Below are 24,593 nucleotides of genomic sequence, written 5' to 3' on the forward strand. Positions count from 1 at the left end.
TTTTTTTAATGGTACTTAGTAAGTGCTAAAGTAATGTGCCAGGCATTGTACTAAGCACTGGGATAGATACAAGCTAATTAGGTCATAATTAGTCCACATCCCTCCTGGTGCTTACAGTCTTAATCCTCATTTTACAGATGAGGTAACTGAAGCACCGAAATGTTAAGACACTTGCCTGGTGTCACACAGCGGACAAGTGGCGGAGCTGGGATTTAGACCCATGGTCCTTCTGAGTCTCAGAACGTGCTCTATCCAGTGGGCCATCTTGCTTCTCTTCATTTGTACCTCCCAATTCAGTGCTGCATTCATTAGATCGTGATGCTTATTTAGGCTTTTCATTACTACTAAGCAATGTACAGTGTTTAAAATGGAGCAAAATGGTAGGCATATAGTAATTTTATATTTCTCTGCATATTTATCGTTTTCTATCTCCATACAAGGCCGTAAGGGAAATAGGAAGGCTTATAGGCCTGAGAAAATCTGTAATGCAATTTTTTTTCCTTTGCTACACATGAGCTGTGTGACTTGATGCAATTATGAAATTTCCACCATAGGTTTCCCTGTCTATGGGAAAAGGATTTTACACTCAACATATACACATCTGCATCTGTTAGTCTGTTGCACGAGTAACTCAGTATGCCTCATTCTTAATGCTGCATATTTGTGGAACTGGAAAGCAAATATATAAATTTCAGTGGTCGTGGTTTCTGAAAAGTTGGAATTGTTCTTGAAAAACGATTTGCGAGGCACAAGCTTAACTTTTGCTTTGCTGGAAGCAATGTGATCTCCTCCCCTGGTGAAAAAATTCTGTTTAGCTATGGGCAGAGCTCTGCAAGAGTTTGAGTTGGCTCAGGTTTGTTATGGGCCTTGAGCTGGTCACACATAAGCCAAAACAACCTAAGCCAGGATAGCCACTTTTCTATCCCCATTTCAAAGGCCTCTGTTATATGTTGCTCCTTCCTATTGCTCAGATATCCTGTAGGCTTCTTGAACTTTATCATGATATCTGCCTGATTTCTGAATGTGCCTATCATCCCCTCATTAGCTGAGGTGTTTTTCCAACATCTGGAATGCCACCAGTATCTCCATGGTACTTACAGTACATGCTCTCCCTACATAGCATTTCCCACCTGACCTTAAATGAAAGGAAGGATAAGGGGCAGTTGGTTTCTGCAGCCAGCATTTAGTTTTGTGTAATACATATAATTATCTCATCCTTGGCCATTTCTACTCCCAAGATGTTTTACTACCAGTCAGTATGAGATCATTGGGAAGCATGATGTCCTCTGAGACTTGAGGCAGAAAATCAAACTCACCAATTACTTCCTGGGGACCACATTTTAATTTTTTTCCTCAAAAAAGATCTATTCAAAGGCTTTGTAAATGCAAAATGTTAGCATCTTATTTTATGTCTTTAAGTATTTGTGTCCCCAAATTCAAAAGAGGCATCTTTGGAATAAAGGTTAGTGGCACCATTAATATGTGGATATTTTCATAATTTCATATTTTTGGGTAAATTAAGAGTGTAAAATTTTTGCCTTTCCCTTGTTAATTGGAGGCATGTATTTTTTTAAAGCATGAGAACCACTTAGAAGTTTGGAAGTGCCAGTAAATAAGTCTGTAAGCAAAGAGTGCATACTATAACTGTTCACGTTTGTGATGTCTTCACTCTAGATAGTACTGAAGCAATATTCATGTTATCTTATCAAGCAAAATGAAAATGTGAGCAAATCAGAAATTTTGTAGTTTTTTGTTCGTTTTTTTAGGAAACTATTTGTAGAGGTTGGTCATTGCTTGATAACCAATGAAGTGTAATTTTATCCTTAAATATGCTTCTTCCAATGCTCCCAAAGCTGTGTCTTTTTTTTTTTTTTGGATCATTTTCACCTCTGTCAACCTTAATGATTATGTAAGAATTGCTCTCTGTTTATTATGCTGGAATGAGGAAGTTTCAGGTCACTGTCTCAAAGGAAGTAGCTGTTCTCAGAAAAGGTAAATATTACCAGAAGCTGGGATTCCTGGAATGTTTGAAGATGGGATATGAATAAGGATCCTGTATAAAAGACGTTTGTCAGCTCATGCTTACTTAATGAAGATATTTGCCTTTTCTTAAACACACGAAAAGCCCAAATCCACACTGAATAGAGAAAGGTTTTCAAATTAGAAAAATTGGTGAACCTAAAATTTCTCCAAATTAAGTATCTAAAGAGTTCATGATCTTTATAAAAACTATCCCACTGTTATGAAGTAACCTTTGAGATGCAAAATTTAAACATTGGTACTGCTGTTTAAAGTGCATGAATGCATATTTAGCTTATCCTTTCATGAAAACTCATTGGAGTTTTATGTGTTTGAAGTTTACGCAACTAGTTTATTTAACCTACAGTAAACCTAGTTCTCTTCCCATGTGCTTATAACAAATAAGGTTAAAAAGCAGCCCACTGGTTCCATTTCCTTTTTTATTAAAATTTATGTGCACTTGTTTGTAAGTAATGTGAAAATCAAAATGATTGAAAGTAAAGATGCCTTAGCTTATTTATATGTTTACTGAAACGAATCAATCAGTGGTATTTATTGACTGCTTAGTGTGTGCGGAACACTGTATTAAGCACTTGGGATAGTACAGTTCAGTAGAGTCGGGAGACACAATCCTTGTCCACAAGGAGCTTATAGTATAGAGGAGGAGCTTACAAATCGTTGATAAGGTCTCTTTAGGAGAAAATATTTTTTTATTTCACTATTAAAATATTTGCAATGAAAAAAGGGGGCATTTTGGAAGGTATAATTACATTTTATTTTGATATAGCCACAAGAAGACCTAAGATTCTAGCCTAATCTAGTTAGAATGCTATGTGTACTTTAGGTTGTAAATTGAATATATTTCTTTGCCCCTATGTTGGTTTCTAAAATCAAATATGTATGATTTTTGTTCTTTAGGGACTATGTTAGAAGTGAGCTGGAGTCAGCATATGAAGGACCAATGTACTTAGAACCTTTATCTATGAATCGTTTCACTACAGCTCTAATAGGTGAGTATTATCAGACTTGGACTTGTTATCTTTACACTCAAAGCAAATTTCTGTTTCTTCCTTTGGAAATCAGCTCCTGAAAAACAAAGAACCCAACAAACTCCCCTCTCTACTAGAAGGAAAAGGCAAAAGTAGGGAAAGTCAGAGATAGCTACAGAGAAAGAGAGAATGAAAGACCAGGAATGTGAGTGACAGCAGAACACGCATGCCAAAGGAAAATGATGAGAAGTCTTTCTGCAGTTCTTCCTGCAGCCTAAATCCTTTCTCCTGGCATTATTACCTTCTGACATTGAGATTTCCCACATCACTTGATTTTTTTTCCCCCTTTCTTTCACCATCCTTTAAATTATTCTTCCTTCATTGTTTTCTACCTTGGATGTTGTAACAACCTTGAAATGGTCAAGGTGACTGCAGTAGTCTCTTTAAATGCAGAGAAGCAGCGTGGCTCAGTGAAAAGAGCATGGGCTTTGGAGTCAGGGCTCATGAGTTCGAATCCCAGCTCTGTCACTTCCCAGCTGTGTGACTTTGGGCAAGTCACTTAACTTCTCTGTGCCTCAGTTCCCTCATCTGTAAAATGGGGATTAAGACTGTGAGCCCCACGTGGGACAACCTGATTCCCCTGTGTCTACCCCAGCGCTTAGAACAGTGCTCGGCACATAGTAAGCGCTTAACAAATACCAACATTATTATTATTATTAAATAAGGTACGTTTCATAGCTGCTGGTGGTGATTGCACAACCTCTACCTGAATACTCCAGCCTTCCCTGATGACAGAGTGGTGGAGGCAGTAGCAACAAAGCAGTGTGGCCTATTAATAGAACATGGACCTGGGAGTCAGAAGAACCTGAGTTCTAATGCCATCTCCGCCACTAATGTGCTCTGAGACAACGGCCAAGTCATTTAACTATTCTGTGCCTATTACCTCATCTGTAAAGTGGGGGTTTAAGACTATGAGCCCCACATGGGACATGGATTTTTTTACAGCCTAAGTAGCTTGTTTCTACCCCAGCGCTTAGTACAGTGACTGGCACGTAATAAACGCTTAAGTAAGCGCTCAATAAATACGATTGAATGAATGAAAGTACCATAAAAAAAAAGTCAGCAATTGCTGTCCCTGAAGCATTTTGGGTCCAATGTGACCATATGTCTCACTTTCTCCTTTTCCTAGGCCAAAGAATAGAGAGCAAATATGAGACGAGAATAGGATCTTACTGATGTGGTGGGTGGGAATAGTGAAATTAATGCTGAACAAACTTTGCTTTTTTAAAGATGCAAAAACAGGCTCTTCCAGAATGGTTTGCTTTTTGGCCGTTTCTTTCTATGAAATTTGTTAAGCTTTGCTAATAAAATACTTGAAATTGTGCATTACTTTGACTCTACTAAATGGTTAGAGGCCTTTTATTTATAGATACTAAAGATAAAGTTACTCTTCTAGTTTAAGTGCAGTTACATGAAATTGAGTAAACCTGTTTCTCCCTGAATGTTGTTGTCATATTGGCAAGGGAGAACAATTAATATTGAAATAAAAGCCTAAGTTTCCACTGCTTTTCAGTGAAACTGGGTCCTAAAGTTTTTTTGTTCAGGTTTAAAAATTTATTTTGGCATTCATGTCAGCCTGTGACTGAAGAATTTAGGGAACCTAGTTAAATGTTTCAAAAGATGAAATATTATTGCTGAGGGTCACAGAAGGAGGTACCCTAGATATGCATGGTGGGAATTAGCATCATTTGAGCCTGACGATACCTTCATTGTTTCCCATCGATTGCTGTGGTCTATGGGAATGCAGCAAAACTCAGTTTGTAATGAGGCTTGGGGATCAAGGAATCAAGGTCCCTATAACCGGGTGTTATTCAAATCTGGGGCAGACCGTAAACAAAAGTGGGTGCTACTTCCTGCCCAGCTGCACTCAGGCCCCATTAAATGTGTGTGAGAGAGAAACAAACACAGATATGAGAAGAGAGGGACTTGAAATGAAATTGAGTCATGAAACGAAAGTCATGGATCGGACTTGAACCCCCTCTTTCTTCTGCAGGTTAGAGTGGATTAAGGATTAGGAAGAATAATAGTCCTGAGCTGATTGACTAGGATTTTGGCCTGAATAAAGTTTGTCCATGTCAAGAAGAGCCTAGTAAGAGAGTAGAAGAAGGATGAAGTGATCCACACCCATCTTTTTGCAAGTCTTAATCATCCTCCTCTCTCTTTCTTAGTTCCTGGCTCCTCTCCAGTCCTTTCCACTTGACTTTGTGATCCCAGACTTCCCAACCCTGCTACTCTCAGCTTCCCACTTCCCCTTGTTTTGCTGCCCTCAGCTCTTATCTTCTGACAGGTAACCCACTGGTACACACAAGTTGCTATTTTAGTATGAACTCTGAAGCTGAAGTACAGTGAAATGCAACCAGTGGGCACTAAAAAAAAAATACCCCAAAGTAAAATATCATGGGTCCTGTGGGGAAAATTGTTGAAACAGAACAATGTGGGTCATAGAAAGTGAGATCATTACAGTCATGCTAAATTCTAACACCAAAATCCTTTCCTGCATCAAATGTTATTCCCCTTCCCCCTGCTTTTTTTGGACCTTGATGATCTTGTTAAATACATATAGTCCTAATGACTTTGAGAGAATGCTGTTGCAAAATATAAAATGTTCTGGAACTGCATGCCTACCTGGATGGTTTGCAGTTTTGGAAGAAATCAGTGTGTGTCAATTAACCCATGCCTCATATAATGTGATTTGTCCCTAATAGAGTTTTTGAAGAATGTGCCCTCCACATTATAGTGTAATTTAGGGTAGGACATTCCTTTATTTAAAATTACATAATTCTTCAGGCACTTCAGGGTTGAGTTCTTTCAGAACCTAGCATTAAGGAAAACCTGTGTTGTAATACTAACTCCATCCAACATATGCACACAATCATTTCTTCCAACACTACACTTCATTTTATCCAGTCAGATGTGTTTTTTGCCAGAATAAGGTTCCCTAATTTTTCCATCACATTCTGTCCAAAACACATTGTGAAAATATGCATTCTGTTAAAACTGAGTGTATTAACTCCATTCTTCTCTTGGTCTCTCTCCCTTCATGTTCTTTAGAAGAAAGTTGGAATAATTTTAACAGTGTTGAATATTACATTACAAATTACTGGAGGCATTTGTACTATTTTTCTACAATAAAAAGATATCTGCCTTTCAACAGGCACTGAAGTTTTGATTTGCTGTTTAGAGTACTCAGGTCAGTAAGGGCACATCTGCAATAATGCGCTTGCCATTCTCCTGCAGCTGTGAGAGGAATTCCATTAACACTACCACCCCTCCCTTTCCTCCTACTAGCAGGATTAGTAATCCCTTCTGAAAGCAAATTGATCATATGATTCATGTTCTTCTACGAAAGAAGCCAAAAGAAGCCAATAACCCCAGGGCTCATCATTGCATGATGCTGGCACAGACTCGTGGGAATTTTCTGTGTTTGCAGAATGTTTATGTCATCCTATAAAGAGAAGCCCAAGTATATCCTATACAGTCATGGCTTTAAGCACGGTGAAAGCCACAGACATTTGGCATGAAAACCTATAGGTCTGCCAAATGTAGGTTTGTTCCTTTATAGCATATTTTTCTGTTGTTTTATGTAACCCAGTTCTAGGAGTTTCTTTTTCCCCATTATCACATGTTGAGCAATATTCTCTCAACAGAAACTCCCTTCTCTTTTAGAAATTGACATGGGCCAAAATTTTCAGCATTGATCCTGCCTCAGACCTAAGCCCAACAAAGATCTCATATATAATACCCAGGCCAACCTGAAAACCGAATTTTTTAATGAGGTAGCTCCTTTTGACTTGCGAAGGGTCTACTGGCATGGGGAAATGTGTCACTTTCACCAGGTCTGTGGTGGTGTCCAGGGCAGGTGGGGGAAAAGGGAGACCTCCTCTTCTCCCACTTTGGGGTTTCAGGGTTGCTACAGAGACCGCTTTGCCTTATGGCTCATATCTGAGTCCTTGGCCTTGAGAATCATCGGTACATGATAGTAATGACAGTATCTCCTCTATCACTTCCTTCTGGTTTGGACAAAAGGCTCAAGAAATCTAAAATGAGGATGATTTCAATCACCCTTCTGGGACTGTTGCAGGCCTCTAACAGTAATTGTGATTTTTGTGACGTGTGTACTATGTGCCAAGCACTGTACTAATTATTGGGTAAGTACAAGATAATCAGGCCAGACACGGTTCTCGTCCCACATGGGCTCCCAGTCCACGGGAGGGAGAGAACAGATATTTCATCCTCATTATACAGATGAGGAAACTGAAGCACAGAGACTCACCCAAGATCATACAGGAGGCAAGTGTCAGAGTCGGGATCAGAACCCAAATCCCATTATTCCCAAACCTGTGCTTTCCACACTGGGTCATAAATGCATACAATTCATTTACCTTAGCAAGAAAGGCTAAATTTTAACTTAAACTGTTTGAGGCAGATTTGTTTTAGATTTTTTTTAGCAGTTCACTGTAGCTTTATTCTTTAGAGCTTTTCTCCAGGTGTCACATTGGTGGATGGATGATAGTAATGGTGGTAACTCACCACAATATCAATGTTTGATTTTGTCTTTCTTTCTAGGTCAGTTGGTAGTGTGTACATTGTGCTCCTGTGTCATGAAAACCAAACAGATATGGCTCTTTTCGGCTCACATGCTTCCTCTGCTGGCCCGACTCTGCCTTGTACCTTTGGAAACTATTGTTATAATCAACAAATTTGCTATGATTTTTACTGGGTTGGAAGTCTTATATTTTCTTGCCTCCAATCTTCTGGTTCCATATAATCTTGCTAAATCTGCATATAGAGAGTTGGTTCAGGTAAGATTATTTAAATAATTAAGTTTCTTCCCAAGTTTTACACAAACATTTACACAAATTGTAGTGGTTAAGACTTAGTTGGGGCCGTATTTTCTTCTTATTTTGTTTAGGCCAAATTCAGTCAATCAATAATGTTTATTAGGCACTCCCTGTGTGCAGAACACTGTACTGAGCACATGGGAACATACAGTACAGTTGAATTGGAAGATACAACCTGTACTCATAAGGAACTTAGACTCCAGAGGGTTAGGCAGACAAAATAAATTCCAGATAAGGGAAATGGAAATCTAGGATACGTACATAATTGCTGTGCGGCTAAAGGTGTGGTGAATATAAAATGCTTAAGGGGTAGAAATCCGAGCGTATCAGCAATGCAGAAGGAAGAGTGGGTAGGGAAAATGAGGGTTTAGTCAAATTAAGTTGCTTGTCTTTTGGAAGCTTAAAGTGGCAATTATTTGAAAGCAAATTCAAAAGTCTGTTTTGCCCAGAATAATTCAAGTCAGTTTTGGAGATTGCTGATTTCCAAAATCAATTGCTCTTTTAACTGTAGTGGTTTCAGTAAATGTTTGCTATAATTCAGTAATCATTACTGATGTTTTCCTGTTGAATATAGCATACTTCTGAGAATTCTGTAGCCTATATTCTTTCATCCGTTACTAAGGTGATAACTCAAAGCAATCTTGCAGTAGGAGAAACAGTTTTTCCTCAAGATTTTTTTTTTCTGAAGCAGAGTAAACTACTTTAAAGACAGTGATTTCCCATCTTACCTTCCCTAGGACACACATTGTTTTTAAACCACAGTAATGTGAATATGTAATTTACACAAACTTGTCTTGTTGCCTTTTCTAGGTAGTGGAAGTTTATGGCCTACTGGCACTGGGGATGTCTTTGTGGAATCAACTGGTGGTCCCAGTGCTTTTCATGGTCTTCTGGCTTGTCTTGTTTGCTCTTCAGATTTACTCTTATTTCAGTACACGGGATCAGCCGGCTTCTCGGGAGAGGCTTCTTTTCCTTTTTCTGACAAGGTAATTAACAAGAACAAGAAATGTTAATATTTCCGTAGAAATTCAAAACTCTATTCTAGAAACTGTAAGTTTCCACTGACTGTATTGATATTTCAGATTCTGTATTACAGAATCAAGAAGCAGCGTGGCCTAATGGCAAGAGCATGGGCTTAGGAATCAGAGGTCGTGGGTTCTAATCCTGGCTCCGCAACGTGTCTGCTGTGTGACCTTGGACAAGTCGCTTAACTTTTCTGTACCTCAGTTACCTGCAAAATAGGGGTTGAGACTGTGAGCCCCATGTGGGACAGGGAATGTGTCCAAGTTGATTACCTTGTATCTATCTCAGTGCTTAGATCAGTGCTTGGCACATAGCATTTAACAAATACCAAAATACTACTACTACTACTAATTATTATTATTATTAATTGCCAAACTAATTAGTAAGATAGAACTTTTATTCAGTGGTTTCCTGGGACTAGGGGTAAATGAGGTGGTGTCAATCAGAGCCAAGATGCATCAGCCAATCTCTCTGTGTCTTTATTGTTTTCCTTTTGCTCTGTAATTTATTTTCAGAATTTGTAGATCAAAATCACCAAATATAACAATTTTCACAAATGTTAGGTGACTAACAAAAAAGTTATTTCTCTTGTTTTGCTCTGTACTTTGTCAACCTTGTACTTAATGAAATACATCTCCCCTTCATTAACCATTTAACCCACTGCACGTAAGGTTTCAGTTTAGTAGCATTATCATCTCCTGTCATTTTTTCTTCATAAATGAAGAATACTTCATTCCTTCATCACTAACAAAAGTTGGCTGGCTTTCCACCACTACACCAATCCTAGCCAGCTTCTTTTATTCTAGGCCCTAGGTGGCTCTACTGCAGTAATCTTGTATATAGGGCTTGAATTTCTAAGTATGTCACACATGAGAGAAACAGGGAGATGAATTTCATACCTTCAAAATACATTTTTAAAAGTTAAAACTAGGAGACTAAATCAGCAAATCTAATGAATTAGGGTGAAAGCTGAAGACTGAGAGTTTCAGTTTCAATCAGTGGTGGAGGAAGAGGGCATTTAAATCAATGGTATTTATTGAATGTTTACTTTGTGCAGAGCACTGTCCTAAGCATTTTGGAGAGTACAGTACAGTACGAGTTGGTAGATACGTTCCTTGCTCACAATGAGCTTACAATCTAGGGAGGGAAATAAATTATTAACAGATATGTACATAAGTGCTGTGGGGCTGAGGGTGGGGAGGATACCAGATGTCCAAAGGGCACAGATTCAAGTGCAGAGATGGCGCAGAAGGAAGAGGGAGCTGGGGAAAAGAAGACTTAATTGGGGAAGGCCGCCTGGAGGAGAAGTGACTGTAAATCAGTTGAGAGATCTAAAATTAGGGCATGCTCACTGATTCAGAATCATTCTCTTCCCACTTATCTATCTGGCTGTGCTAAAGGTCACTAGATATTCAACCCTCTGTTATTCTACCAGGAAAATGAAAAAGGGAAGCATCACCAGCCCTAGATTTAAGTCAGGGTGATGTTACCCTGACTTATGGCAAGTTGATTTCTCCCTTATATATATATGAGCAAAATTTTTTTAAAAAATAATCAGAACCCACAGTGTTCATATTTCTCATCTTTCCCTACTTTTGTATCTTCTTAAATCTTGACTAACAATGCAAGCATGTACACATCGCTTTTTCTGGCACTGCCGTATGTTCAATACAGAAAGATATGCAGTCAAGAAAATTTCCCTAATTCTTCTCCAGTATTCTGGCTAAAATGCATTTTGGCAGAACTGACTAGTCAGATTTAAAGAAGGAAAAGTGCACTGAATTAAATATTAAATTTTTTTTTAATGTTTTTATGGCCTTTGGGGGAAAAAATACCACAGTAAATTCTGTTACCAAGCTTTCACAAATACACAGCAAACAGAATAATTCAAGTTCTAATAAAATTTAAGAACCAGTTCAATAGCATTTTATTGCTTTTCTGTTTGTTTCTGTTGTAGTAGTTGGCCACATAATGTAGCAGTTATCAAATACAGCAAACAGAAGCTCTTTGCTGTTGACCTTTCCTCACCAGCTTTTTCCATTGTACATATGGCTCTTTTCAACCTCCTGGCCTCCACGCTCACATGCTTTATTCTTCACCTTCTGAACATACCTCACTCCCAACTCTCCCGCTTCTGACCTCTTGCTCATGCCGTTCCTCTTCCCTGAATTCTTCCTTCATTCCTATTTCTGCCAGACTAAACCTTTCTCCATCTTCAGAACCCTCCTGAAATTACTTCAACCAGCAATCCTTGCCTGATTAATTCATAGCACATACCTAAAATGCACCCTTAAGATTTATATATTTACCCATCTTCAGCATTATCTGCCTACGTATGTATTCACTTATGTATTTATTCATCTTTCCTTACCCTTGGTACTTCCAGTTATAGTCTTGTTCTTCCTCTTGCTCCCATTATTTGTAAATATTTGAGTCTTGGTATAGTGGATAGAGCCCAGTCCTGGGAGTCAGAAGGAGCTGGTTCTAATCCCACCTCCCCCACTTTCCTGCTGTGTGATCTTGGGAAAGTCACTTCTTTGTGTCTCAGGTATCTCATCTGTAAAATGGGGATTAAGACAGTGAGCTTCACATGGGACAGGGACTGTCCAACTTGATTAACTTATACCTACCCCACCGCTTAGTACAGTGCCTGGCACATAATACCATTTTAAAAAACCCCATAACCCTAATTGATCTATAAAGTCCTTGCTTCTTTTATGCGCTTTTGGATTTTCAGTACACTGTTTTGCACAAAGCAGACACTGACCTGATACCACTAACTGATTAAATTTCAGCAGAAAATACTTGTGCAATCCAGTGGTCAGTCAGATATGAATCAATATCATCACTAATATGTATTGGATACCTGCTGCCCTTGACTTTCCTGAGTGAAATTCTGGCATGCTGTAATCCAACTCCTGTAATTCTTCATTTGGAGTTTTAAATTATTTACTTTACGAATGTCAACTCATTTTTTAAAGGTATTACCTAATGAGTTTTAGAGAATCAGAAACTTTCGGAAAACAATTTCAAATGTCGTGAATGATGGATGAGCACCGGAACTGTTTTTTTTAATTGTTTGCAGGTTTCTGAATAACATTCTTCTCTTAAGCATACTAGAGCAGTCACAAACAGAAAATCTCTTGATAGTCACATGTTCTCTCATACTCTCACAGTTTTCCTCACGTATTCTTCACCCCCTGCCTTGCTTTCTTTCTCCTCTCCTTTTTCCTCCTTTCCTTTCTTCCCTTTCATTCATTTAGTTGTATTTATGGAGCACTTCCTGTCCCTCTCCCCCATTCCAGGCAGGGCTACAGAAGATTGTAGCACCACATACTTCCTACCCCATTGTCATTCTCTTTTCTGCTCTCATGTTCTTTTTTTTCCATAATAATGAAACAGCTCATTGGTACACAGGTAGAATTTTCTGAATTTCTGAAAGTTCTGGATATAAGATGATATTTAAAGATGCAGAGTAGTCATAAAGAACTTTGATAATTGTGATATGCTTAGGCAGTGAACTGAGATTTGCAGATTTTAGTAATGAAAATATTCCAGTGAGCAGGACTACTTAACTTACTCAACGAAAGGCAGTCAGTAAATCAATCACTCCTCTTCCTCTCAAGTACCTAATGCTGACTGTCCATCTGTCGTTGTTCACATTTACCCAAGAGCTTTATCCATACTCTGTGTAGAACCAAACATTTTAATGCAAAGAGTAGATTGCAATGGCAGTCCCAAAGCATAGATATCAACATTTACAAAAAAGAAATTGGACTTTGATGAAGAGCTAAGACAATTGAAGGTTAAATACTTTAAAAGACTTTAAAGTGCTGGATAAATGTTAAATATTTTGCCAAAATAAAAGCACAGGGATTACAGAGTTTTTCTTTAAAGAATGTTCTGTTAGAAGCTTAATGTAACAGCTGATTCCTCATAATCTAACTTAAGATCTGTGAATACACTTCATAACATAGCATTGAAGCAGTGTTGCCTAGTGGAAAGAGCACGGGCAATTGAAGTCAGAGGACCTGGTTTCAAATCCCAACTCCTCCACTGGTCTGCCGTGTGACCTTGGGTTTATCACTTAACCCAATTTAGATTGTGACAGGGACTACATCTTATTCCCACCTGTGTATTCTCTCACAGTGCTCTGCACTCAATAAGCACATAATAAATACTGCTGTTACTCTCTGGGCCTCAGTTTCTTCACCTGTAAAGTAGGGGTAAAATGCCTGTTCTCCCTCCTTCTTGGACTATGAATCCCATGTGGGACAGAGACTGTGTCTGATTAACTTGTATCTACCCCGGTGCATATTATATGGTATGCACTTACCAAATGCCATTATAATTACTACGATTCATCACAGATTTTAACCTTCTGATCAGTATGTCCTAACTTTAGCTTCTTATCCCTCCTTATCAAAATTCGGTGACAGATTACCCAGTCATGCCTCTTAATATCTAGACCAATAGCTGCTTCTCTAAAAACGCACAGCGATCCAGAACTTTGGCATAGAACCTAAATTGTCAGCAGCTGTTTTGAAATTGTCAGAGTAACTTGGGAACACACATCTAATCACTGAGTAATTGCCCTGTAATAAAGCTAGATTTAGATTGTAGCATCGTCTTACCACATGTTGCAAACAGTAAGCATATTTATGAAAATAGTGAAGCCACAGGTGGTTGTTCTACATGATATGCAAACAATTATGTAAGTTTTATGGTTTGAGTAATAAGATTAAGGCTTTTGTTGAAGTCTAATGTATTTAGGTAAAATAGTTTAAAAAGTTAACATAAAAGTTGGCCACCTAGCTGAAGGCCTTGTATCGAATATAATGCATCCTTTTTAATCTAAACAGTTTAGATTATGCCAGTGTTTTGGATCGCTGTGAGTTTTAATTTTTAGAGAAGCAGCTATTTGTCTGGATATTAACAGGTGTGATTGGGTAATCTGTTACTGAATTTTGATGAGGGAACAAACTAAATTTGAATAAGGGCATTTCAAGTGTTTTGTAGACTATAAACTTATGGCAGGGCTGTGTATTGTACTCTCCCAAGCACTTAGAACAGTATTCTGCATGTAGCAAATGTTCAATAAATGGCGTTGATTGATTAGTACAGTGCCCTGCGCTCAGTAAGTGCTCAATGAATACCAGTAGTTGATTGATTTTCAGCTTATCATGTCTCGATTCTAAATTGTTTCTGATATTGCTTCCTTTGTAGTATTGCCGAATGCTGTAGCACACCGTACTCTCTCCTGGGTCTGGTATTCACAGTTTCTTTTGTTGCTCTGGGTGTTTTGACCCTTTGCAAGTTTTACTTGCAGGGTTATCGGGCCTTCATGAATGACCCTGCAATGAATCGGTAAGTTCATTACTTTATATGGGACTAAAATTGTTTAAAAATTGAAATCAAAAAGAGGCAACTTGCTTAAACTTTTGGAACTGGGTAGGAGTGAATTTCTTGAGGAGGTTTAAGATATCATGGAAGAGTCATAGACTCTCCTGAGAGAAATATATTTTATTTTGGGACTTTTACAGGATTGGACACAATCCCTTTTGGGGGCTGGAGTCAAAGCCCTTTTGCTCTCTAATCCTCAGGGCATTCTAACCTTTCTGAACCTGACTTCAGGCCTCTGTAAGGCCATAATAAAACACCTGGATGTTCTAGCTCCTTAGTACATCAAGTCTGAAAGATCAGAGACCGGATTTTCTGTGGCACCTTTGATTTGTTGTGTAATGTTGGGGCAAGCCATACAAACTCTGTGGGCTTTAGCTTCTCCAGTTATAAAAATAATTGCTGCCCCTACTGTTTTAAATGCTCATAAAAGTGCTTTGGTGCATTTGGATGAGTGATACTAAGTAAATTGGATAAGCACTTTTGCAAAATTCCACCTTTAAAGGAGCATTTAATCCTCATTTGTCTAGCCCTCAAATCATGGAATAACTCGAGACTATTCAGTAGAAATATATGGGTGGCAGAAACAACTGGTACACAGGGTTGGAAAAATTGCCTCCTTTTAAATGATTTAATAGTTTAAAATTGCAAGAGTTGTGCAGACATACACATATTCACTGCTTTGAAAATGAACAAAGAGGTGTACACTGTCATGGCTTCACTTTAAAAAGAGTGAAGTCAACATACTAAATCGATTCAAATATGTTTTTAAAAAATTATTTCCTTTGATCAAGAATAGGAGACAAGATCCTTTTCATTGTGGCCTTTACCATTCTGTGGTTCTTTTTAAGTCAGTTTAATGACCTTTGTTAGAATTTTCCTTTCCTGCCTAATTGCTTCATATAATGTCCTTCATAGTCCTTATTATTTTCTCTTAATTCTAGATAGTAGCTATTTGGTTGGTAAAATCATCTTTACAAGTAGGAGGTCATTGGAATAGTCACTCTATTCAAACTTTGAACTGACTGCGAGAGAGCCACATTTTAAATGCTATTTAAGTAATTGCTGGAGTCAACAGATGCATGCAGCAGTTTTAAGATGACCCTAAGAATAAGAAACACTGCTGTGTAAAAACATACTGGCTTTTCTCCCTTTACTGAAATATGTTGATTCTCTGTTTCTTTCCCCATTTTAATTTTTTTTTTAAATTAATTTTCTAGGGGGATGACAGAAGGAGTTACACTTCTAATTCTGGCAGTACAGACCGGCCTAATAGAACTGCAAGTTGTTCATCGAGCATTCCTGCTCAGTATTATTCTCTTCATTGTGGTTGCTTCTATTCTGCAGTCCATGTTAGAAATTGCAGATCCCATTGTTCTGGCGCTGGGAGCATCTAGAGACAAGTAAGAACGTTTCTAAAGCAAAGATTTTTGAAACATTCTCTGCAAGTAATAGAAACAAGATTTTTAGCATATTTAGGGAACTGGCCAAAACCCCAAAAATTGGAGATCTTTTAATAAAAATTGAATATTGTTTCAAAAGTTGGGGTAAGAAAATGTTTGATCTGCCCTTAGCCCTCATTTCCCTCCCTTTTTTTGGTTCAGCTTCACTGGGGCTAGTTTTTATCTTTCTCTCTTTCATCATAGAAGTCAAAGAATATGAGTTATCACCCATTTCCTAAAGAGAATTCAATCTGGAAAATGTCACAGCAATATTGATTAATCAAACTCCATTTTAATGCCTAGTACACAGAACCAACGTGAGCGCGCACACACACACCACTTCTTTAATTTAAGTGCTCTAAAATGATCTTGGATATCCATATAACTTTATGTTTTGGTGGTGCTTTGAGAGGACCAGATCAAAGAAAGCTAATGCAACTTTTTTTGGATTTCGGAAATGACGGGTTTTTTTAGTAAAACTCAGAGCCTCAGATATCTTGGCTATCCCAGCGGACAAATGGCAGAGCTGGGGTTGGAACCCAAGTCCTCTGACTCCCAGGCTGTGCTCTTTTCACTAAGGCATGCTGCTTCTCTGGCTTCCAGAGTCTTTAATGTGAAAGCATGTCTGACACTGCAGAAAAAATAGGACAAGCATGCAAAATATTGTTTTCCACTTTCAACGGAAAAGCACTGGCTGCTTCTGCTGTCTGTAGCTCTTGAAATTTGGTATGGTTTTTCCAAAGGGGCACTGTTTAATTCTGTAACTTGGAAGAAGTCATCCTAAAACCTGCTAGACTTATGGGTGATGAACCAGCTCTTTTGTCTTTGTTGTTTTGTTTAACTTCTAGGACAAAAATAACTGGTGGGTGAATGGCTTACAAGGAACTAGTGTGATTGTTTTTTTCAGTGCTCTTGATTATGTTTGAATTTCACTATAGAGCTGTATCCTTTTTAGCTTTATGTTTAAACTCTTAATCTCTCATATGGAAGGAAGCATTTGACAGAAGAGGAAGCAAATGATTACCAAAGTGTTTGCCTTTAATCTCATTATAGCAGTTCTGACTAGGAATGGTTCGGTATTTCATTGTGATAATGAGCTGTAGACTAGGTTTTTGTTTCCCGTACAGATAGGGTATATTGAGATTTTCTTGATAATCAACAAAATCTTGTGTTAATGAACCTGAAAGAAGAAAACAACTATTTACTTTGTTGGGTTCATGACCTAAGAAAAGAGGTCTCCCAAGAGAATATAGTGTAGATTTCCAACACAAAGTCAATCAATTGTATTATTGAGTGCTTACTGTGTGCAGTGTACTGTACTGAGCACCTAGGAGGGTACACTATAAAGAATTGGTAGGATTGTTCCTGTCTACAGGGTGCCTATAGTACAAGATTATACAAGACTTTCAGTTTTTTATGCCCTGTAGAACATCAAAGTCCTCCATTTTCCCTTTTTAGGGCACAACAAGGCTGCAAACTTATTGTGGGCAGGGACCATGTCTACCAACTCTGTTACAATAGAGAAGCAGCATGGCTCAGTGGAAAGAGCATGGGCTTGGGAGTCAGAGGTCATGGGTTCTAATCCCAGCTCCGCCACTTATCAGCTCTATGACTTTGGACAAGTCGCTTAATTTATCTGTGCCTCAGTGACCTCATTTGGAAAACAGTGATTACTGAGTCCCACGTGGGACAACTTGATTACCTTGTATCTACCTAGTGCTTAGAACAGTGCTTGGCACCTAGTAAGTGCTTAACAAATACCAAAATTATTATTATAATAATGCATTCTACCAAATGCTTAGTACAGTGCTCTGCACACAGTAAGCTCTTAATAAATGTGATTGATTGGCAGAATGATCATTTAACTTTTCTTTTTTGTAACTGTAGTTCTGGGAGCTATTTATTTTTGAGAACTTCATACAAGTGAAATGTATGGACAGTGATTTGGGGTGTAAGGAGTGCTATGGAAGAGTAAATCACTCTCTTGAGTCCAGGCGTCTTGTCTTTTCAAGGAAAGTGCTTATCCCAGTGAAATCCAGTTGTCTTATTTCTGAAGACTTCACTTTGATAGTTATTTCCTCTATACTAGTTGGGAAAAGTTTTATGGAAAGGATCTTATGTTTCTGCAGGAGCCTATGGAAACACTTCCGAGCTGTCAGCCTTTGTTTGTTCTTATTGGTATTCCCTGCTTATATGGCCTACATGATTTGCCAGTTTTTTCACATGGATTTTTGGCTTCTTATCATTATCTCCAGTAGCATCTTGACTTCCCTGCAGGTAAGGCACAGGAGTATCTTAATATTATTCATGATTTGCTTATACTTTGCCTGAATAAAATAAATGAATTTCAGAAAATTAATGATAATAGGTGGCCCATTTTTTATGGCTCATGGTTTCTGCATTTCTGCGTCTTAGTCCCACTTGACTGCTGTTTGACCTTGGGCAAGTCAGTTAACTACTCTGTGCCTCAGTTACCTCTTCTGTAAAAATGGAGAGTAGGACTGTGAGCCCCATATGGAACATGGATTCTGTTCAACCTGCTTAGCTGGTATATACTCTATCACATAGAACAGTACCTGGCACATATTAAGTGCTTAACAAATACCATAAAAGACCAACGAACAAACAAAAAAACCCATTGTCTTTGAGTATTCAGAATTTATCGTGAGTTATAAGCCTTCCACCTACTGTTTCTCCACTGCAGAACTGGACTGCTAAACTACCATGTAAGTCTTGGATGAACAAAGAATAACTTAGAAAGCTTCTTCCCTTCGGACTGCAAAAAGCAAAAAAGAACCCCCCAAAAACAAAAAAACCCCCCAAAAACAGGTTTAAGTTCAGCAGTTTTTTGGAATATGAACGAAAAACATACCATAAGAAGTGATTAAATGGCCCAACTAAAAATGCTTTAAGTCTTCACCCTAGTCCTGAATTGAATTCCCCCAGCTTTAACAATAAAAATTTTGTTCATGTTCCTTACTACTTCTCTCCTCCTGCCCTCCCTTCACTACTACTACCTTGCCTTGAAGTGAGTGAAACTGTGTCCTCTCTATCAGCAACATGCTGTAGTGGATAGAACGTGGGCCTGTGTCAGAAGGTCATGGGTTCTACCCGGCTCTGCCACATGTCTGCTGTGTGACCTCGGGCAAGGCACTTCACTTCTCTGGGCCTTAGTTATCTGTAAAATGGTGATTAAAAGTGTGATCCCCATGTGGGACAGGGATTATGTCTGACCTGATTTGCTTATATCCATCCCAGCACTTAGTATAGTGCCTGGCACATAGTAAGCTCTTAACAAATACCACAATTATAATTATTATCGTTTTTGGGGAGTTGATGCCAGGAAAATCAGGAGCCTCTGGAAATGGACAGATACCATTTTCCTCAATCCTAAGATGAGAATAGGTGCCATTTTTGGTCCCAGCCTATGAGAAATAGTGTGCTTAATACAGTTCTGTGCCTACAGTAAGCAGTCAATAAATGGCATTGATTCTGAGTCACATCAGGTGCTGTAATGTGGAAATTTCAGTGAATTCCTGGGCTGGTGCTGCTCATACATAGACTACCTGTAAGCCCCCCAGGCCATTAATATAGGAGATGAGTGTAAGCACTTGAGGTCACCAAAAAAACCCATAATTAAAGGTGTGGTAGAAAAGATGATTTTGTTTGTTGCACCTATGATTACACCTTCTGAAAGAATATTTTCTGTCTTTTTCAGGTTCTGGGAACTCTTTTTATTTATGTCTTATTTATGGTTGAAGAATTCAGAAAAGAGCCTGTGGAGAACATGGATGATGTCATCTATTATGTGAATGGCACCTACCGGCTGTTGGAATTCCTTGTGGCTCTCTGTGTTGTGGCGTATGGTGTCTCTGAAACCATTTTTGGGGAGTGGACCGTAATGGGTTCGATGATTATCTTTATCCATTCTTACTACAATGTTTGGTTGCGAGCCCAGTTGGGGTGGAAGAGTTTCCTGCTCCGCAGAGATGCTGTGAATAAAATCAAATCGTTGCCCATTGCTACGAAAGAGCAGCTGGAGAAACACAATGATATCTGTGCCATCTGTTACCAGGTATCCAAATGCTACTTAACAGTCTAAGTGGGTGGAAATCTGGCATGGCCTTGGGCGGGTTGGCAGTCCATTTAATCTGAATGTCCAAGTAGAAATGAATGTCCCACAGGTGGTTATTTTAAAATGAAATTCTAAGTAATAGAGTAGACTGCATTTTCAAAACGCCTGACTGAGACTTTTTAAATCTGAGAATTTGGCCCATAAGTTTTAATATGTTTTTTAATATTTACTGTGCATCCACAATTGAAGGAAAACCAGGTCAGATGAATGAGAGACTATATCTTTCAAACTAGCTTTGCAATGAAAAATGTCCCTTGGAGTCATTTGCACAGCTGTGTGACCTGCTTGCTTAGTCAAGCTCACTGCAAGTAGGGGGGAAGCAAACAAAGGGTCAGCAGCAGAGGCCAGTGAATTTTGAAGAATAGAGGATGGGGAAACAAAGAGAACCCAGCAGGGGAGGATAGCTAACCTCTAATCTGCAGACTTCAATCTTCTTCCTAGGGCAGGGGTAGCAGGAACTTGAGGCCCAAGTTGTGTGGGAGGGTGGAGTGCCATCAGAAAAAGCCAGGGCATTGGCCTTTTGTTAAGGTTGTTATAAATTGAGCTGTCACCAGGCTCTCTAGAGCCCTCTTTAATATGAATCCCCCTCCCCCCCAGTGGAACTTCGTTATTCCTTTATTTTTTTATGCCTGTCACAATTCCTGTTTTGGTCCCACCATCATGTTTCCAATTTTTTTTTATGTCCTGTGAAAATGTAAATAGACTCAAGAAATGTTTAATTTGAATTTTGCCTTCTACTTTCATTCTGTTCTTGCAACTGGAATGAACTCCAACATGAAGTAATATTTGACACTCGGACCTGGACATGTTCAGGACACAAACCACTGACTAGGGAAATCATTTGGTAATCACCTCCAGTTCTGGGATATGTTCTGATTAAAGATTCCACTTTCCTCACTACTTGCAGTTACGTTATTGCCTCGCACCTCCAAAATCAATGGCTGATACTGCATAGAGAGTCTGAACAACTGCCTAAACTAACTGCCTCCTGCTTTCCTTGGTTGGCTTTATCGCATGCATGGAGACTCCCAAGGTTTCTCAGCTTTTGGCAAAAATTGCTGAGTTAGCCTAAGTTTTTGGGTTTTTGAAAATTGAAAAAAAAAATTGGGTTTTTATTTAAAGTTTTCATGCCTAAGTTCATCCCTAGGGGAAAATTGATAGTTACAACAGCATCTATGTCTTCAAACTCCCAACTTTCCAATTTAAATATGTCGTTCAGGCTCCAATGCTGAATGCTTGAATGACATGGTTAAAAACAGAGTCTGCATACTTTTGCTGTAAGCCAAAATCTCAGTAATTTGCATACTTGGTGATGCTGTGTTAAGATAACTCTAAGCCGTTGCAGGTAATAAAAAAATAATCTTTGCAGTAGTGCTAAACTCATGAAACCAAATAATTATGATGTTGCCATCTGGGATTTCAACTTTAGTCCAGTAGCACCCAATTCTTCTAAAACATGTTTTTTTGTTGTTTTTTTTTAACTAACATTTGGGTAGGACACTGATAGAGATTTGGGAATCTTCTTCCAGCAACACATGTCCATCTAGATAAAGTTGTGTTGCCAGATGAAATTGTATGTATGTGGGCAAGACAACACATTATAATGCAACTTTCCTTAATGTGGGGTTTGTCAGGATTGTAACCCCTGTTTTATAAGATGACTGAGTATATAGTATTCCACTAGACTGTAAGCTCCTAGAAAGCAGGGATCGTGTCTGCCAACTCAGTTGTACTCTTCCAAACACTTAATGGGGTGCCCTGCACCCAATAAGTTCTCAATAAATACTAGTGATTGATTTAAAAGTACTTATGTAAAGTTATAGTGTTGGTATGTGGCGGCCCCTGGTGGTGAACAAATTATTCAGAAATGAAATATTTCATCTCAAGATCCACTGTATTTCTTGAGCATTTTGTGCAGAGCACTACACTAAGCACTTGAGACAGTACAGCACAATAGATTTGGTAGACCCAATCTCCTCCCACAAGGAGCTTACCGTCTAGAGACTGAGTCAGGCATTGATTTAAATAAATAAATTATGGAGTACACAGGTGCTCTAGGGCAGGGTGGCATGAATAGCACTTGCTAAAGTGGCACAGATCCAAGATTCACAGGCAACACAGCCAGGAGAGGTAGTAACCAGAGGAGGGCTTAACTAGGGAAGGCCTCTTGGAGATGAGGCTTTGAAGGTGGGGAAATGTGGTAGTCTGTAGTATGCAGAGGGGGAGGGACTTCCATGAGAAGCAGCGTGGCTCAGTGGAAAGAGCATGGGCTTTGGAGTCAGAGATCATGGGTTTGAATCCCGGCTCTGCCACTTGTCAGCTGTGTGACTGTGGGCAAGTCACTTCACTTCTCTGTGCCTCAGTTCCCTCATCTGTAAAATGGGGATGAAGACTGTGAGCCCCACGTGGGACAACCTGATTCCCCTGTGTCTACCCCAGCGCTTAGAACAGTGCTCTGCACATAGTAAGCGCTTAACAAATACCAACATTATTCCAAGTCAGAGGAAGAATGTGGATAAAGGGTCATCAATGAGATCAAGGTGTACAGTTTTTACAGGAAGAGTGAGGTGTGCAGGCTGAATTGTGATGGATCAGCAAGGTCAGATAGGAGGACGCAAGCTGATTGAATGATTTAAAGCCAGTGGTAAGATGTAATCAACAAGTAGATTCTCTAGACCACCCTTGTTTTAGCACTCTTAAGTGAAAACTCTTTTGAATTTTAATGCTGGCATTTCTTTCAATGCTACATTTGCCTCGGCTTAAACACCTCCCTTCTCCCCTTCAGCCTTTGCAGTATTTGGATGGGCACGCATAGAGTTTAAAGCCCATTTTCTTGTAGATAATAAATTGATTTTTAGTAATGACAGATCTTTAGTGGTAGCAGAAGGCTCCATTTCCGGAATAGAATTTGAAAAATAGCACTGAAAAATAAGTATATATCTAAAGAGCGGATAATTCGAAATCTTTTATTGTTGGTATATATTCACAAGGTTGTCTATATAGTTTTTAATCACTGTTTTGAAATATATTTTTGTTGCTTTTGGCCAGTATTTGTATCGTGCAAACACATTAATGTACTCTGTTACCTATGGGAAACTATATTCCTCTAAGGCTCTTTTGCTTGACACTCACTTTTCATAGAACTAATTAAGAGCATGAACTGGTTAAAAAATACTGCTGTATCAGCCCGTGTAATGATCATCCATTTGAACTTTGGGGGTTCTGAAGGGAAAAGTTATAGAAAACAGGCTTTGGGGGAACCTAAAAGAAGGCATGAGCATTGAAGAATTACATATTTCTCTTCATTTCTGTTTTAGGACATGAAAACTGCTGTGATTACTCCATGTAGTCATTTCTTCCATGCGGGTTGCCTTAAGAAATGGCTCTACGTGCAAGAGACCTGCCCTCTGTGCCACTGCCAACTTAAAAACTCCTCCTATCTCCCCGGGTTAGGACCAGATCCAACTCAGCCGCCTAATCCTGGGGCAGAGCAAAACATTGGTCCTCAACAAGGAACTGACCCCCCAGGTGTAGATCATCCTGCAGGGAGAAATGTCAGTGGCCCCAGTGACAGTAACACACTAGCTGTTGAAAGGCCAAAGAGCCAAGAAGAAACTGTTGGCAGCAAAGATAATACTCTGGTTCCTGATACTTGTCCTGTTGCGGGCATCCAGGCAGAGGAAAGAAGGCAAGAACTGCAGGGGATTCTGCAGGAGGATTTAACTCAAGACTGAATGTGTGTCTGGATTTGAAGAACAGATGAGATGATGTTTATCCAGGAATAGACATTCCAGAGATCCAGGAAAATTCTCTCAGTAGCCCACTTGCTTTTATCCCTTGGCATTGTGTGAAAGTTTTACGGTTATTGCTGGTGAAAATATATTTATATATCCCATGCTGATATTTTATAGAGGTTTGCCAAGAAATTCAATCTCGACAACTTCAGAAACTGCCACTGAATTGTAAGGGATTAAATCAAATCAAAACTTGAATATTTTCAAGAGGATAAGAAAAAAAGGTTAAAATCTGAGAGAGCTCTCTGCAAGGGAAAAAGCAGGCAAATGCTGGAAAGACACTTTGCTTTGTACGAGGAAAGGTTAGCCTTGTCCCAAAGTTTCAGAGATAGGTATTAGAGACTATTGACCGCTTAGATGTCTGTTCCCCCCCCCCCCCCCCCGCCCCCGGCCCCATGCCCACCCCCCCGACTTGATTGGAACTCAGTCGTGGTGATTGAGTTTTCTACAGCACTGAAACAAAATCAAAGATGTGAAAGCGTCGATTGTATTGGAGGTTGAACCGCACTAATACGTCATCTCTGCATTAGGCTTTGGGGGTGGGGCAGGGGCATGGAAATTACATTTGCATTCATGTAATCTGTAATGACTCTTGAAATTTATGACGGAGTCTTCAGCATTTTGATGTATATGAATTTTTGTTAATATTGTATACTGTACTGGCTGTGTGAAGTAAACTAAAGCTCTTGTGAACACTCTGTCGTCCACTCCGAAGGGACACAGGTGAGATGAGCTTTAGGGCACAGATAAAAGCCCCACTTGTACTTTCTAATCCTGTGTAATGTTTAATTCTTGCAACTGAATCAAAACAGTGTTAAATTTGGGCAATGTTTGCACTTTGGAAATGAATACATCACTGTATGACCAAACCGCAGATGCCATTTTTAAAG

General features: G+C 39.1%; 1 protein-coding gene across 1 annotated transcript in view; it reads left to right on the forward strand.

The window, feature by feature from the left end:
- Positions 1 to 24,086, forward strand: part of RNF145 (ring finger protein 145) — a 51,011-nt gene extending 26,925 nt beyond the window's left edge. The window contains exons 4-11 of the mRNA XM_001506573.5: positions 2,938 to 3,029; positions 7,635 to 7,870; positions 8,720 to 8,895; positions 14,159 to 14,299; positions 15,553 to 15,735; positions 17,904 to 18,051; positions 19,493 to 19,849; positions 23,227 to 24,086. Coding sequence (XP_001506623.1) covers positions 2,938 to 3,029; positions 7,635 to 7,870; positions 8,720 to 8,895; positions 14,159 to 14,299; positions 15,553 to 15,735; positions 17,904 to 18,051; positions 19,493 to 19,849; positions 23,227 to 23,643 — 1,750 coding nt within the window. The 3' untranslated portion in view covers positions 23,644 to 24,086. The remainder of the gene's footprint in view (positions 1 to 2,937; positions 3,030 to 7,634; positions 7,871 to 8,719; positions 8,896 to 14,158; positions 14,300 to 15,552; positions 15,736 to 17,903; positions 18,052 to 19,492; positions 19,850 to 23,226) is intronic.
- The last annotated feature ends 507 nt before the right edge of the window (positions 24,087 to 24,593 follow it).

The sequence above is a fragment of the Ornithorhynchus anatinus genome, chromosome X1 (assembly GCF_004115215.2).
Source record: "Ornithorhynchus anatinus isolate Pmale09 chromosome X1, mOrnAna1.pri.v4, whole genome shotgun sequence".
In the NCBI taxonomy this organism is placed as follows: domain Eukaryota; kingdom Metazoa; phylum Chordata; class Mammalia; order Monotremata; family Ornithorhynchidae; genus Ornithorhynchus; species Ornithorhynchus anatinus.